The sequence below is a fragment of the Pelobates fuscus genome, chromosome 11, assembly GCF_036172605.1.
Source record: "Pelobates fuscus isolate aPelFus1 chromosome 11, aPelFus1.pri, whole genome shotgun sequence".
Taxonomy (NCBI): Eukaryota; Metazoa; Chordata; class Amphibia; order Anura; family Pelobatidae; genus Pelobates; species Pelobates fuscus.
The window spans coordinates 55,178,698-55,193,217 of NC_086327.1; the positions used below are offsets into that span (position 1 = coordinate 55,178,698).

General features: G+C 39.1%; 1 protein-coding gene across 1 annotated transcript in view; it reads right to left on the minus strand.

The window, feature by feature from the left end:
* Positions 1–1,002: 1,002 nt before the first annotated feature.
* LOC134576878 (carbonic anhydrase-related protein 10-like) overlaps positions 1,003–14,520 on the minus strand; it is a 422,882-nt gene continuing 409,364 nt past the window's right edge. Inside the window, exons 7-8 of the mRNA XM_063435561.1 lie at positions 4,304–4,469; positions 1,003–1,428 (exon numbers count right to left, since the gene is read on the minus strand). Of these exons, the coding sequence (XP_063291631.1) occupies positions 1,394–1,428; positions 4,304–4,469 (201 nt within the window). The 3' untranslated portion in view covers positions 1,003–1,393. The remainder of the gene's footprint in view (positions 1,429–4,303; positions 4,470–14,520) is intronic.

Here is a 14,520-nt window from a genome sequence, read left to right on the forward strand (position 1 = left end):
TAAACCAAGCCCAGAAAAACAATTTATTTTTTTTAAACACCATACTATTATCCTTCTTCAACCAAACTTTACAAATGGCTCAATGCAGTAAGGCAGGTAACGTTCTCCTGGCATATGCAAAACCCAGACACACCCATCAGACTTCCAAACAGAGGACTGTGATTCGTCACTCCACAGAATACGTTTCCACTGTTTCAGAGTCCAGTGGCTTTACACCACTCAATACAACACTTGGCATTGTACTTGGTGATGTGAGGCTTGCATGCAGCTGCTTAGCCATGGAAACCCTTTCCATTAATCTCCCGCTGCACAGTTCTGTACTCATAGTAATGTCAGTAAAAGTTTGAAACTCTTCCACTGTGAAATCAGCAGAGCTTTGCCAACTTTTATGCACTATGCGCCTCAGCACCCGGTGACCCTGCTCTGCGACTTTACGTGGTCATCTGCTTCATGGATGCTGTTCCTAAAAGATTCACTTTCCAATAATACCACTTACAGTTAACAGTGGAATTTCGAGCAGTGATGACATTTTATGAACTGACTTATTGCAAAGGTGGCATCTTATAACAGTAACACTTTTGATTTCACTGAGCTCTTCAGCATTATCCATTTTTTTCACAAATATTTGTAAATGCAGACTGCATGGCTAGGTGCTTGATTTTATACACCTGGGGTAATAGGTCTGATTGAAACACCTGAATGCAATAATTAAGGCATGTGTCCAAATTCTTTTATCCATATAGTGTAAATATTATAGCACACTGCAGTGATTATGGTGCTAGGATTGTTATTTCATTCCTTGATCATCTCACATGTTATCTGTGAACCTCTGTACTTATCAAAGCAGCAGATTTCCTAAATGCTAAATATTTGAAGACTAATTGTTACATAGTTAGTGTTCTTTACATTTGACTTTTACCAACTCTTTGCCTTTTTAATATCTCAAAAGTGCATTTTTTAAATGTATTTATGCAAACAAATTGGGTACTGGAAAGCATGCTATGATGTGAAATACTGACAACCATAACGAAAGAAGACATTTATTTTAATACAGAATCATGTTAACGTAATAGCCCAAGAAAAGTAGATTTTATTATAGTTTTAATTTGTATTGTCAGTAATTTGTTTAATGCTTGCAATTCAATCAGCTGTTGCCCATTTAACATGTAATAAATTAAATACTTTTTGAAGTTGATAACAATTGGTAGATCTGCTTGTTACGTTTACTCTCCATGATGTTATCACTTGGCATTGATATGAAATAAAAAATAATAATTTTCAGATTTGTTCTACTGAACAAATAAACAAAAATAGACACTAAGTTTGTTTTTCTGTTTACAATTTTCATTATAATCGTTGATTTCGATATTTGCTGGTTAATGGCTGGAATCTCTCAAGTTGAGTTTGAGGAAGACGTTGGCCTGTCAACTACAAAACCAGAAAGAAATAAAAAATAAGATTATTTCTTTCATTAAATTAGTGATATTTTCAATAACAATACTGTAAAATATGATGTGTATAATATGTAAAATTTAGCATGCAGCAAAAAAGGTTTTAATTTATAGAATTAGTAAAAATGTAATTATTCCTCACCATATCTTTTTAATATTTGTATATATCTGCCTTTTTTTGCATCCGTTTCTTATTGCAACGTATACTTTTTGCATTTAGTGAAGATGCCTAAAACTGAATATTCCCGTTTAACACAATTTTTTTATTGACTTACATTAGGAATGCTTCCAGTGCCATAAATACTAAATTCATTACAGGCAGAAATACTTAAACTAATAAATACGTTTTTGTCATATATAAATTGTCTCTATTGCAATTGTAGGTAAATGTTCAATACCACGCATCTTTTAGTTGTCATAGATTATTGATAGGTGACAGATCTTTTTGTTGAGCTATTTTATTAATTTTAGGAGAAACAAAACCAGTAACAAAAATGAGGACACCTGTGCACTGGAAATACAAATATTCAATATGTCTTAATTAGCCACCAGCCAGGATGACTGAATCCCTTCATTACAAAGCCCTTTTTGCTTGAAGAAGATTAGTATACTGTTTATTTGAAACAATGAATGCTTATCTAGCACATAAACTTATAATAAAGCAACAATATTGTGTACAGACTGTTTTTGAGACAAACTTAAAGCTTAAATGATGTAAATGTACAAAATTGTTATTTTTCATTAATCCATTAATTAATTCATTCATTCATTCGTTGTAAGACATTTTTGAGAAATAAAAGCTTTAGAGAGTATACAGTATACTTTATCTTGCGATATTACACACAGGGCCTGAAATGGTGGTATAAAAGCAAACAAATCTATTTTATTGCACTGTATGTGAGAAAAATGCTAAGTCAAATTGGTCTCATAGCCTGCTTATAGGTATTTACAAGAATCTGAAGGCATTACTAGCATTAAAGGATCACTACAGGGTCAGGAACACAAACATGTATTTCTGACCCTATATTGAAAACCCTCCATTTAGGTGGCTTGCCCCCCCCCCTAGCCCATTCAGAATGGGTTAAAACGAACCTTATTTTCAGCTCTTCACGGGTCTGCCGGCACTGGCCCTGCCCCCTTGGTGATATCATCAAAATTGCAGATGTTTAGCAAATCTGTAAGGGGTGGGGCCAAACAACATTTTATCTAATCAGGACCTCCTCATAGAGATGCATCTCTAAGGGGAAAATTCAGCGTCCGCATGCAGAGCGTGGAGACGCTGAATGGCAGGGCTGCCTACTGTGCGGCCCTGAGCCTAGAAGCCCCTCCAGTTGCCATCTAAGGAGTGGCCACTTGGAGGAGTGGCCACTAGGGGCAATGTAAACACTGCCTTTTCTCTGAAAAGGCAGTGTTTACATGAAAATGCCTGAAGGCAATGATTATACTCACCAGAACAACTACGTTAAGCTGTAGTTGTTCTGGTGAATATAGTGTCCCTTTAAGGCATACTGTAAATGGCAGTGCAAAGTAAATAAAATATCTATAGTTGAACATATACAGTTATTGCAGTTAAATCATACATTTCTGAAATAAAGATATTTATAAAGGGCTGTTGCAATCATTTGGAATGCTAATGAAATGCTAGCAGTAAAATAATAGAGCCCATTCACTCTGTTCACCCCTCTCCTCTGACTCAAGGGATAGTAGGACCCAATTAAACTTCCTTTATTGTTTGAAAGGTGGGGATGAATTGACATGTTCAGCACACTTGCAGGCAATAAATGAGTAACTAGTTGCGTCCGGTAGAGACATTCATTCTTTACAGCAGACTGGTATCATTCCTATTGTATAAATAAGGGTGAGTGAGGAATTCAAAATATATATTGGACTAAATTTCGGTTTGCAAAGTAAATTAAAGAATTTTTTTTACACTCAATTCTGAAAATGAAGGTGATAAACACCTCTATGAAGTCAAACAACTGCAACATTTATGTGTCCCAATAAAAGTTTAAAACAACTGAAAAAGTACCAGACCAATTTGTATGTTTCTAGCTACTTTATTCACTTGGCAAAACTATATAAATTATTATTTTGTTGGTGTTAAAGGACCACTATAGGCACCCAGACCACTTCAGCTCAATTAAGTGGTCTGGGTGCCAGGACCATCTAGGATTAACCCTGCCTGCTGTAAACATAGCAGTTTCTTAGAAACTGCTATGTTTACTTTAGGGTTAATCCAGCCTCTAGTGGCTGTCTCATTGACAGCCGCTAGAGGCGCTTCCGTGCTTCTCACTGTGATTTTCACAGTGAGAAGATGCCAGCGTCCATAGGAAAGCATTGAGAATGCTTTCCTATGGACTGGCCGAATGCGCGCGCGGCTCCTGGGAAAGGAGGAGGAGAGTCCCCAGCGCTGAGGGACCCCGGCGCTGGAGAAAGGTGAGTGTTTAACCCCCTTCCCTCCCCATGATCCATTGATTTCTACTTTGCATTTGCATTCAGCTCTCTCCACTTGTCTAATAAAGGAATCCACTAGATAATTCAGAAAGCCATGTGTGAGTGTCCACAGATGAATCTTACTGTTCTAGCTATTGAACACCTAAATAAACTTCTTTCTTAAATAATAGAGTAATCTGTGGTCAAATAAAGCAGTATCTCTTTTTATTGGACATCTCACAACTCAAATATTTGATGAAGAATTCCACAAATGTTCAACTAATCAATGTTTAGCAAACCACATATTTAACTTACAAAAGAATATTACATAAATAAATATTAATTTATTTTAATTACTACATCTGCTCCAAAATTCCAGCAACTTGATGTAGATATACATTTCTGAAAGCTTTACTTACTGTAAAGTTTGTAGTTCGCTCCTTTGCATTTCCTTCCTGGTTTGCGGAAATCAATGTTTCCTCTCAGTCCACGATGGAAGAGAGGCTGTACTGGACGGAAATTATCACTCATGCTTTGAAAAATCTGAGATGGTTGGTTCTGGCTCAGTAAGCGTAAAGAGTGCATCTTGGAATAAAGATAAGAAAATATGTGAGTGAGTAAACTTGTGAAATCTGTACAAGAAACACTATTCTTTAAACATTATTTTCAATCAAATTCTATAAGGAAAATGGCTTAAAATCAGTCTAAATGTAGAACTAATGTAAAGTAGATTTGGTCACATGTAAATGACAATACATTTCTAAACCCACAAACTTACTCCAAAGTATCTATTACAACCTCTAATCTCTTTCCACAATCCAACTCTCCACATATCAGTAACTTTCCAATTGAAATTATTTCATATACCCCTGCTTGCATATGTGTTTCCCATTAAATGTGTTTCTATTTTTAAGAAGTTTGAACCTGGCTTTCAGTACCAGATAGTACCAGATTGTACCAGAATTTTGTGTCAAACTTCTTTCCAAAAAAAAAAGAACATGGTAATTAAGATTTTTATCCCAGTCAGGGAAATTCCCAAGTTCCATAACTCAGGAGCGCATACAAAATTTGATGCATGTTGGCCAGGTCTCTCTGACACCCCCCCAAAATATATTACTGGTAATCTCAAACACAGAGAGGGGCTATATTACCTCCTTATCTATATTCAGACTTGCACTTGCATGCAAACAAATACAATTAAACAACGACAAAGAGACTCTTAGGTATTGAAACACACATATAGAAAACAATATTAAAAACAGGAATAGAAACACAGAGACACAGATAGTTCAACATTTATACACAAATTCATAATTAGCACACAAGTGTATGTAAAATTACCTGTAGACAGACAAATGCAAAGACAAAAATGTACATGAAGATACAGTCATGCCTGGATACCAAGATCTATACATATATACATACATAAAAAACAAAAAGGTTCCTTGCACTCACGCTTCTTTTTATTATTATTGCCAGGTGCCAAAGTCAGCTGGCTGAATCATATAGCTTTTCCAATAGTGATGACTGCACTCTGTGGGCTTGTTGTAAAATCAAATGCTGCTTTATTAGATATATATTAAAAGATCGACGTTTCAGCCTCACTCTGGGCTTTCATTAGGATCAAAAATTACACATATCATATGATATGTGTAATTTTTGATCCAATGAAAGCCCAGAGTACAGAATATTTGATAGAGTCCTAACCTCAACATCTGAGGAAAGGGATTTAGGGGTGATTATTTCTGATTATTTAAAGGTAGGCCGACAATGTAATAGAGCAGCAGGAAATGCTAGCAGAATGCTTGGTTGTATAGGGAGAACTTACCAGGAAAGGTTAAAGGATCTTAACATGTATAGCTTGGAGGAAAGACGAGACAGGGGGGATATGATATAAACTTTTAAATACATAAAGGAAATCAACACAGTAAAGGAGGAGACTATATTTAAAAGAAGAAAAACTACCACAACAAGAGGACATAGTCTTAAATTAGAGGGACAAAGGTTTAAAAATAATATCAGGAAGTATTACTTTACTGAGAGGGTAGTAGATGCATGGAATAGCCTTCCAGCTGAAGTGGTAGAGGTTAACACAGTAAAGGAATTTAAGCATGTGTGGGATAGGCATAAGGCAATCCTAACTACAGGGAGTGCAGAATTATTAGGCAAATGAGTATTTTGACCACATCATCCTCTTTATGCATGTTGTCTTACTCCAAGCTGTATAGGCTCGAAAGCCTACTACCAATTAAGCATATTAGGTGATGTGCATCCCTGTAATGAGAAGGGGTGTGGTCTAATGACATAAACACCCTATATCAGGTGTGCATAATTATTAGGCAACTTCCTTTCCTTTGGCAAAATGGGTCAAAAGAAGGACTTGACAGGCTCAGAAAAGTCAAAAATAGTGAGATATCTTGCAGAGGGATGCAGCACTCTTAAAATTGCAAAGCTTCTGAAGCGTGATCATCGAACAATCAAGCGTTTCATTCAAAATAGTCAACAGGGTCGCAAGAAGCGTGTGGAGAAACCAAGGCGCAAAATAACTGCCCATGAACTGAGAAAAGTCAAGCGTGCAGCTGCCAAGATGCCACTTGCCACCAGTTTGGCCATATTTCAGAGCTGCATCATCACTGGAGTGCCCAAAAGCACAAGGTGCGCAATACTCAGAGACATGGCCAAGGTAAGAAAGGCTGAAAGACAACCACCACTGAACAAGACACACAAGCTGAAACGTCAAGACTGGGCCAAGAAATATCTCAAGACTGATTTTTCTAAGGTTTTATGGACTGATGAAATGAGAGTGAGTCTTGATGGGCCAGATGGATGGGCCCATGGCTGGATTGGTAAAGGGCAGAGAGCTCCAGTCCGACTCAGACGCCAGCAAGGTGGAGGCGGAGTACTAGTTTGGGCTGGTATCATCAAAGATGAGCTTGTGGGGCCTTTTCGGGTTGAGAATGGAGTCAAGCTCAACTCCCAGTCCTACTGCCAGTTTCTGGAAGACACCTTCTTCAAGCAGTGGTACAGGAAGAAGTCTGCATCCTTCAAGAAAAACATGATTTTCATGCAGGACAATGCTCCATCACACGCGTCCAAGTACTCCACAGCGTGGCTGGCAAGAAAGGGTATAAAAGAAGAAAATCTAATGACATGGCCTCCTTGTTCACCTGATCTGAACCCTATTGAGAACCTGTGGTCCATCATCAAATGTGAGATTTACAAGGAGGGAAAACAGTACACCTCTCTGAACAGTGTCTGGGAGGCTGTGGTTGCTGCTGCACGCAATGTTGATGGTGAACAGATCAAAACACTGACAGAATCCATGGATGACAGGCTTTTGAGTGTCCTTGCAAAGAAAGGTGGCTATATTGGTCACTGATTTGTTTTTGTTATGTTTTTGAATGTCAGAAATGTATATTTGTGAATGTTGAGATGTTGTATTGGTTTCACTGGTAAAAATAAATAATTGAAATGGGTATATATTTGTTTTTTGTTAAGTTGCCTAATAATTATGCACAGTAATAGTCACCTGCACACACAGATATCCCCCTAAAATAGCTATAACTAAAAACAAACTAAAAACTACTTCCAAAAATATTCAGCTTTGATATTAATGAGTTTTTTGGGTTCATTGAGAACATGGTTGTTGTTCAATAATAAAATTAATCCTCAAAAATACAACTTGCCTAATAATTCTGCACTCCCTGTATAAGATAAGGCCAGGGACTAGTGAAAGTATTTAGAAAACTGGGCAGACTAGATGGGCCAAATGGTTCTTATCTGCCGTCACATTCTATGTTTCTATGTTTCTAATGCAAATCATCAGCATGAGGTTGGTTACTGGTTTGCTATTTAGGCTTTTTAGTGCTTGGCAAGCAAAAACCAAAAAGGTTATGGTGGGGGGAAAATGTGATTGAGAACCTCTTCCAACTGAAGTCTGTGGTTAGTTAATATAATGTTAAACAAAAATCTGCACACCAGTCAAGCCATAAGACTTGTTTTTCCCACAGAAATCACAAATTTGCAGTGATGTTACTACTGTAAAGGATTCTGGGTGGGCATGTGCAAATTAGCTTAACAAAGAATCACATTTTGCCTCATGCCATTTTAGGTTAAAAAAGCTTTTATTTGTATCATCGAAAATGTACAACAGTGCGATGGGATAGCAAAATAGGAGACACGCAGGTCTCGCAAAATTGGGAACAGCAATATGATTATAAAGAAATGAAAACCTAAACAAAATAAACAGTTAGAAGGTAGTATAGTATCAGTATCGGTAAATTCGTTATGTTACATGTATTAAATATGCAAACGTCTGCATCTTATGGTCGTGCATTAAGGGGTGAGTGTGTCACCACTGGGTGAGCCAGGTAGTGACTGTGTAGTACATGGTCAAGATTCTCCTGTCATCATAATGATTGCATATAGCCTAGGAGTATCTTCTAGGTGTATAGGGGCCATTATAGCGTCTGTGGTATAGCTAACCTGAGGGTTTAATTCGTAGAGGGAACTCATCGTCCCATACAATATTGATATTGGGTCTTATTGCCTTTGGCCGCGCACTCCTCGCGCGGGTCCTGTTTTGTCGTGCGGGCAGTATAATCTGTTGGTTTAGTCTATAATAGTGGGCAGTAGCGAGTTAGTGGAGCATCCGTATAACACCTGAGGCCCAAGCCTGCCATACCCTCCTGTTTGACTGTTGTTGAGACTAGTGTGCACGGCCAGTGAGGTCAGACTCTTGCGTGGGGGCAGGGAAAGAGAGCAAGTGGTGTAGAAAGGATAACACGAAGAGAGGAGGGGATGGGGAAGAGAGAGGAAACATAAGAGGGAAAAAAAAGGAGGGGGGATCTCGAGGAGCACCCTCGTCGTGCCCATGGTAGATTCGGATCCGTGGTGTTCCGTGCAGTTCGGTGTCACCCAACCTGGGGCATGGATGGAGGGGGGGGAGAGAAGGGCACCCCTCAGGGGCCACTCACCCTGGCCCCCGCATCCTGCCCTGCCACGTAGGCCACCACCTCTCAACATGCTTCTCCTCCATACCTATCAATGAGGCGTGTATCGATTCCGCCCTGTGTATCTCCTCCACCCGTTCCATCCATAGTCCAATCGTCGGGGTTACATCTTGCTTCCAGTGCAGTGGAATTAGAACCTTGGCGGCGTTCAACAGGTGTCGGAGTATGGATCTTCTATACACCCCGATGGTGTCTGTTGTAGAGTGTAGCAGAGCTGTCTCTCTGTCGAACCTGCCGTCCGTCCCCAGTATGTCCTCCGTTCGTCATTTGACCTCGTGCCAAAATGGCGTGATGCATAGGCATTCCCACCAGATTTGTAGGATCGTTCCGCGTCCCTCTCCGCATCTCCAGCATGTGCCGGGTACCGCCGGGAATATTCTGTGCAAGCTGTCGGGTGTTCTGTACCAGAACGATAGGAGCTTATAATTGGTTTCCTAAAAGTTTGTGCTAGAGGAGCATTTGTGATGTAGGACCAGGATCTTTTCCCATTGAGTTGTGGTGAATGATGTACCCAGGATGCGTTCCCAGCGTCAGCGAAAGGTGTTCTCCAGGTGACCTATAAGGAGGTGTTGGCAAATGAGGCATGTGGACTTGGCTAGGTTGGTCCTTTGGTCACAGAGTGCCTCAAACCATGTCAGGTCCCTATGTAAGGCTTCTCTGTAGGATAGAGTTTGGTAGAAATATTTAATTTGTGTGTAGCAGAAGATTTGCATTGTGGACGGTTGGTTGTTGTCTATCAATTCCCTTAGTGGTATTATGCCTGTGTTATTCAGCATCTTATGGATGGGGAGGGATTCTCCCCCACGTAGGTTACTCCAAGATGTCGGCGGTAGCCCACCTCCTATCTGAGGGTTATATGGTAGCTGTATCATCGGGCTCGGTGTTGGAGACAGCTGTGGAATTCTTCTGATGCTGTCCCATGTTTTTAGCGTCTGTGCCACAGTGGAGGTGCACTCTAGGGGCGTCATCGGAGGTCTCGTCGAGTTCCATACTGTAGTGAGAAGTGACGACCCCATGTGGTACAACAGCTTTGAAACACAACTTGGGAAAAGATGCAAAGCCAGTAAACCACTCATGGACAGCTGTTTCATTGTTAATGCAAATCATCAGCATGAGGTTGGTTACTGGTTTGCTTATTGAGGCTTGGTAGTGCTTGGGAAGCAAAATCCAAATAGGTTATAGTGGGGAAAAAGTGTGATTGAAAACCCCTTCCACCTGAAGTCCTGTACATGGGAGGTACAGTTATACTCAGTATTCTATCAATATTCAATATCTTTAATTTTCTCTGAAAATCACCTTCAAATCACTCCTGCTTCCTCTTGTCTCAAATACCTAAATTAACCTTTAGATTGAAATCTCACTGGCTGTTTACCTAAGTACTTTTTATAAATCAGCTTCAAATGCTAGATTTCAGCTCATGGGCAGGGTCCACAGAAAGCAAGTTGGGCCCTGGAGGTGAAATGGATTCTGTATTCTCATGGTATGTTAAAAAAGGGCTCAAAGCTTCAAAAGTTAAAAAGATGAGTCTCTAGAAAGTGAAACAGGAACTTGGGGTAGCTAGAAATCATCAGAGGGTTGTCAGTGTCCCTGATAAATTGGAAAGGAGCTTAGACATGGAGAAAGCCTAGGGGCACCCATTGGCTTTACCCATACAAAAGCTCCTTTCCCTGGATTTGCTGTGACAATAGGTTGCCATGGAAACAATATGATATCCATAGGATGGGAGAAAACCCTAGTGTCAGAGGCAGCCCGGAGAGGTGATGAGAAAGGACATGTAAAATGTATTTTTTAAAACAAATAGAATGCAACTGTGCACTCAGGCGCTGAATGATTTATTGTCTGGATGCAACAGAGCAGTATTAGTAAGTTGTATATACATACGCAGTTTTGCAGCTTGTATCCTACAGGGAGTAACAGTTATATGTGGGTATTGTCATTCTGAAACAGAGCCAGTTAATACTAAGAACACTGGTCAATGTACAAGCTGAATTCAGCGTTGGAGAGGTAAAGTGAATGAAGGAACAACCTATCTTAAGATCCTTTTACTTGAATGTCCTCAGTGAGTGTCTCTGTACCTGGAATCATTACCTATCCTATACGCTCTTACAGTTCTAGTCTCCTGTGTTATTTATAATATGCCAACTCAATTTTGAGTCAAGCTATTTGCACATTCTAGTGACACAGGAATGAAGCCAGCCAATAGCAGCATTGCAATCCCTTCTCCACGCACACTCCTATGCCATGTCACAGTTTCCATTGATATTTCTATTCACCGCATTTCTGTTTTTCTACTTTAGACTTCTCCACTTTCTGTACTCCTTATCTTGGCTCTTTTACTTGTAATTGCATATTTAACTTTTCTTACTCTGACTTTACTTTACTTGCTGGCAGGAATTTATCATATTCTTAGGTATCGGCATTAAACTTGTCTTTGTCTACAAACCGGCAAAATGCTTTTAAAATAGTCTTAAAATAGTCTTTAAAAATGCTCTGCCCTTTCTTGCACTTATACTGCCTTAGGTTTTGTGTGATGCATATATGTTATCCTAACAGGGAGAGGGCTTCCATCTAGCATTGATTGGAAGACCTTCATTTAAGTGAGGGAGTAAATTTTCTCCAAAAAGTTAATTGTAGGAGTTTGGGAATCCATTAAGATTGAGGCATTAGACTTAAAGTAGTACTGTCAAGCTGAACTTACCTGTCTCCTATTGCTTCCTCTTCTCTTCCTCTCTCAGAATCTGTTCCGCTTTTCTTTATTTCTGATCTAGTCTTCTTTAAAACATAACTACTGTGTCTTATGTATTTTTCTGATCTAGTATTTTTCTGATCTAGTCTTCTTTAAAACATAACTACTGTGTCTTATGTATTTTTCTTATGCTTGACTTTCTTTTACCAGAGGAGGAGCTTTAGTCAGCTCCATGTCAGTGTCAGAGAAAGATCTCACCCTTCTCCTTCACAAAGGAAATGGAGTTGACGTAAGCTCCTCCTTTGGTCAAATTCAGATTGCCAGGGCTCTTTGCAGTATGCCAGATTTGGGCTCCCTCTAGAGTACTGGGATATTTTCTGTGATTGTTGTGTGTTGTAGCTGAGTGTTGTACGTGTGTGGGAAAAGCAGAGTGTGGAGGAGTGTGAGATTGGGCCCTAAGCTACTGCCTACGGAGATTTATGTGTAATGTAATGCTTTTTTAAAATGGTATTATTTGCATAGGTGTAATTTGCAAGTAAATTATCTAATCATGCAATTTAACACAGACACACACATAGAGCAAGTGAAGCAGCAAGAAGTTAGGTTGAGCAGAAATTGCTCAGATAAATGTGCAGTCTTACCCAACATGGCTGCTCAACCAGATTAACAAAGTAAAATTTTCTCAAAATAATCAATATATATATATATATATATATATATATATATATAATTTAAAAAAAATCTACATTTTAGTAAATATAATAAACAAAAAAACAAGAGAAGTGAAAATATGATGACAGTTGTCCTTTAAGGCATTTTGAATTGTGAATGGTCCACCTTCAAAAATGAGTTTGAATAATTATCCAAATCGGTGTCCCCAAGCAAAGCAAAATCTGTTGCTGCTCAGTTGATCTGCCAGAGATATCCATTAATGTCCACAGATTTCGGTCTTGAAGGAGTGATTGTTACTTCATCTCATTCCATTGTGATTTCAAACATGCAGCCAACTGTACAGCATCCTGACTCTGAGACACACAGAGCCATCATGTTGATGCTTACTAACAGGGACAACATAAATTCTATACAGCCCCACATATTTTCCATTAGCATCAAAGATGTGACCAGGAACACAGGTCCAATATTTTCTACTGTCTTTAATATCTCCTATGATGCCATTATAGGCATCTTATGCAAACATTGACCTATACTTAAGATGAATCCTTGGTTAAAATTCAGCATTGCCAACAATCCCAGAGTCAGTTTTAGAAGAAGTAAAAATCTAAAAAAAACATATTGGCTCCCTCTAAATTTACCTCCTCAGATACCCCTAACTAGACTTGAAAATACCAGTGTTGTGAATTTTAGATGTGGAGGTACCCGCTGCCTCACGTGCAAATCAGCGAAAACCACAGCGTTCTAATTGTTATACAGGGTGGTCGGCGTTCGTCTATGCGAACACGTGGTGGCGGCCATTTTGTTTAGTCGAACGCACTCAGCTGTGTTTGGCCATCGAACGTGTGGAACTATTTTCGGCTACTTTTCACACAAACACCACTGAAACGTCTACCTTCCGTGCGTTCGGCTAATCCCATGCGAACAGGGCGCTATTTCTATGGAACAAACTGTCGAACAAGCCGCATCCACTGACATTAAGCACAAATCGATCCATTCGTGCAATTTGAACTAAATGTGAACGAGAAGTTAGACCGACCGCACATCCTGAATTTGTGGAACTGTTTTGGGCAGGAAAACCTGCGTGCGGTCGGTCAAAAGGACTTTAACCTATCTCCCGAACCACTGAACCAATTCAAGTGAATTTTGGATATGTTTATCCCTAAGTTATGCTGGTTGTAAAAATATAAGTTTTATTCATATTATATGTAGAATCACAAAGTTACAACAATTGCATAAAAGCATGTTTTTTGGCTTGGAGATAATTGAGTTGCTACAGTAATTAACTCAATTATCTCCCAAGCAGAGGGGAGGATTCTTATTGTAATAAGTGGGTGTGATTATCCATGTGCCTTTATTTGATTGGCTGCTAAGTTTACAGTTCCAGTGCCCCACAAGGTCCATGTGGGTGGTAACCTTGCTGGGAAACTTGTATATAAGCAGGAATAATCGCTCATTGGAGTCAGTTCTTCTTCTTCCTCAATCTATACAGCTAATCATACTAGCTCTTGTAAGAGCTCTCTCTCCAGCGGTGGAAACCCCTCTACTACCCGGGGTAACTGCTACAATTATTATTCCATGTCTGGTTTCCTTTTTTCTCCCCTACTACTCCCCCTCCCACTTTTTTCTCCATCCTTGAGGGTATAACTGCTGGATTGAATGCATTGTACAATTTAGTCTTGATAAAGTCAGCCCTCCTTTTTTTAAGAGATCTTGGCTGTTTGTGCTTCCCAGACATACACCTCCTGTATGGTACAGTGTTTTTCATATCTATTCATCAGTGATATATACCATATACTGGGTAAAGCTTGCTGAGATCTTTAACTCTGGCAATCTCCTTTTGTATTATTATCTGATACATCAGCATCCCTTGGATCGGTGGAGGAGGCCCCCATGGACACAGAACATCTATGTGATCCACCGCTGTGTTTATCTGATATATGCACGTTTTAGGATGGTATTGTTTTTCTGTGGTATTTTGTATTGATTTTTCTATAATTTTTTGAAGCAGTTTTATCAGTTTTATTTATATACTGTTCACTGTTTAGTGAACATTCCCTATATATATATATATATATATATATATATATATATATATATATATATTACAGTGTATTTTTTGTTTTTATGGTGATTTATCTGATTTATAATATACCTACATTTGATACATCTCGTTACACAGGCTTTAAGTAGTTGTCCTTACGACATTGCAACTTAGCCACTGTGCAGACTTGTATATTTGTATGACTTGACGTTTTTACTGCTT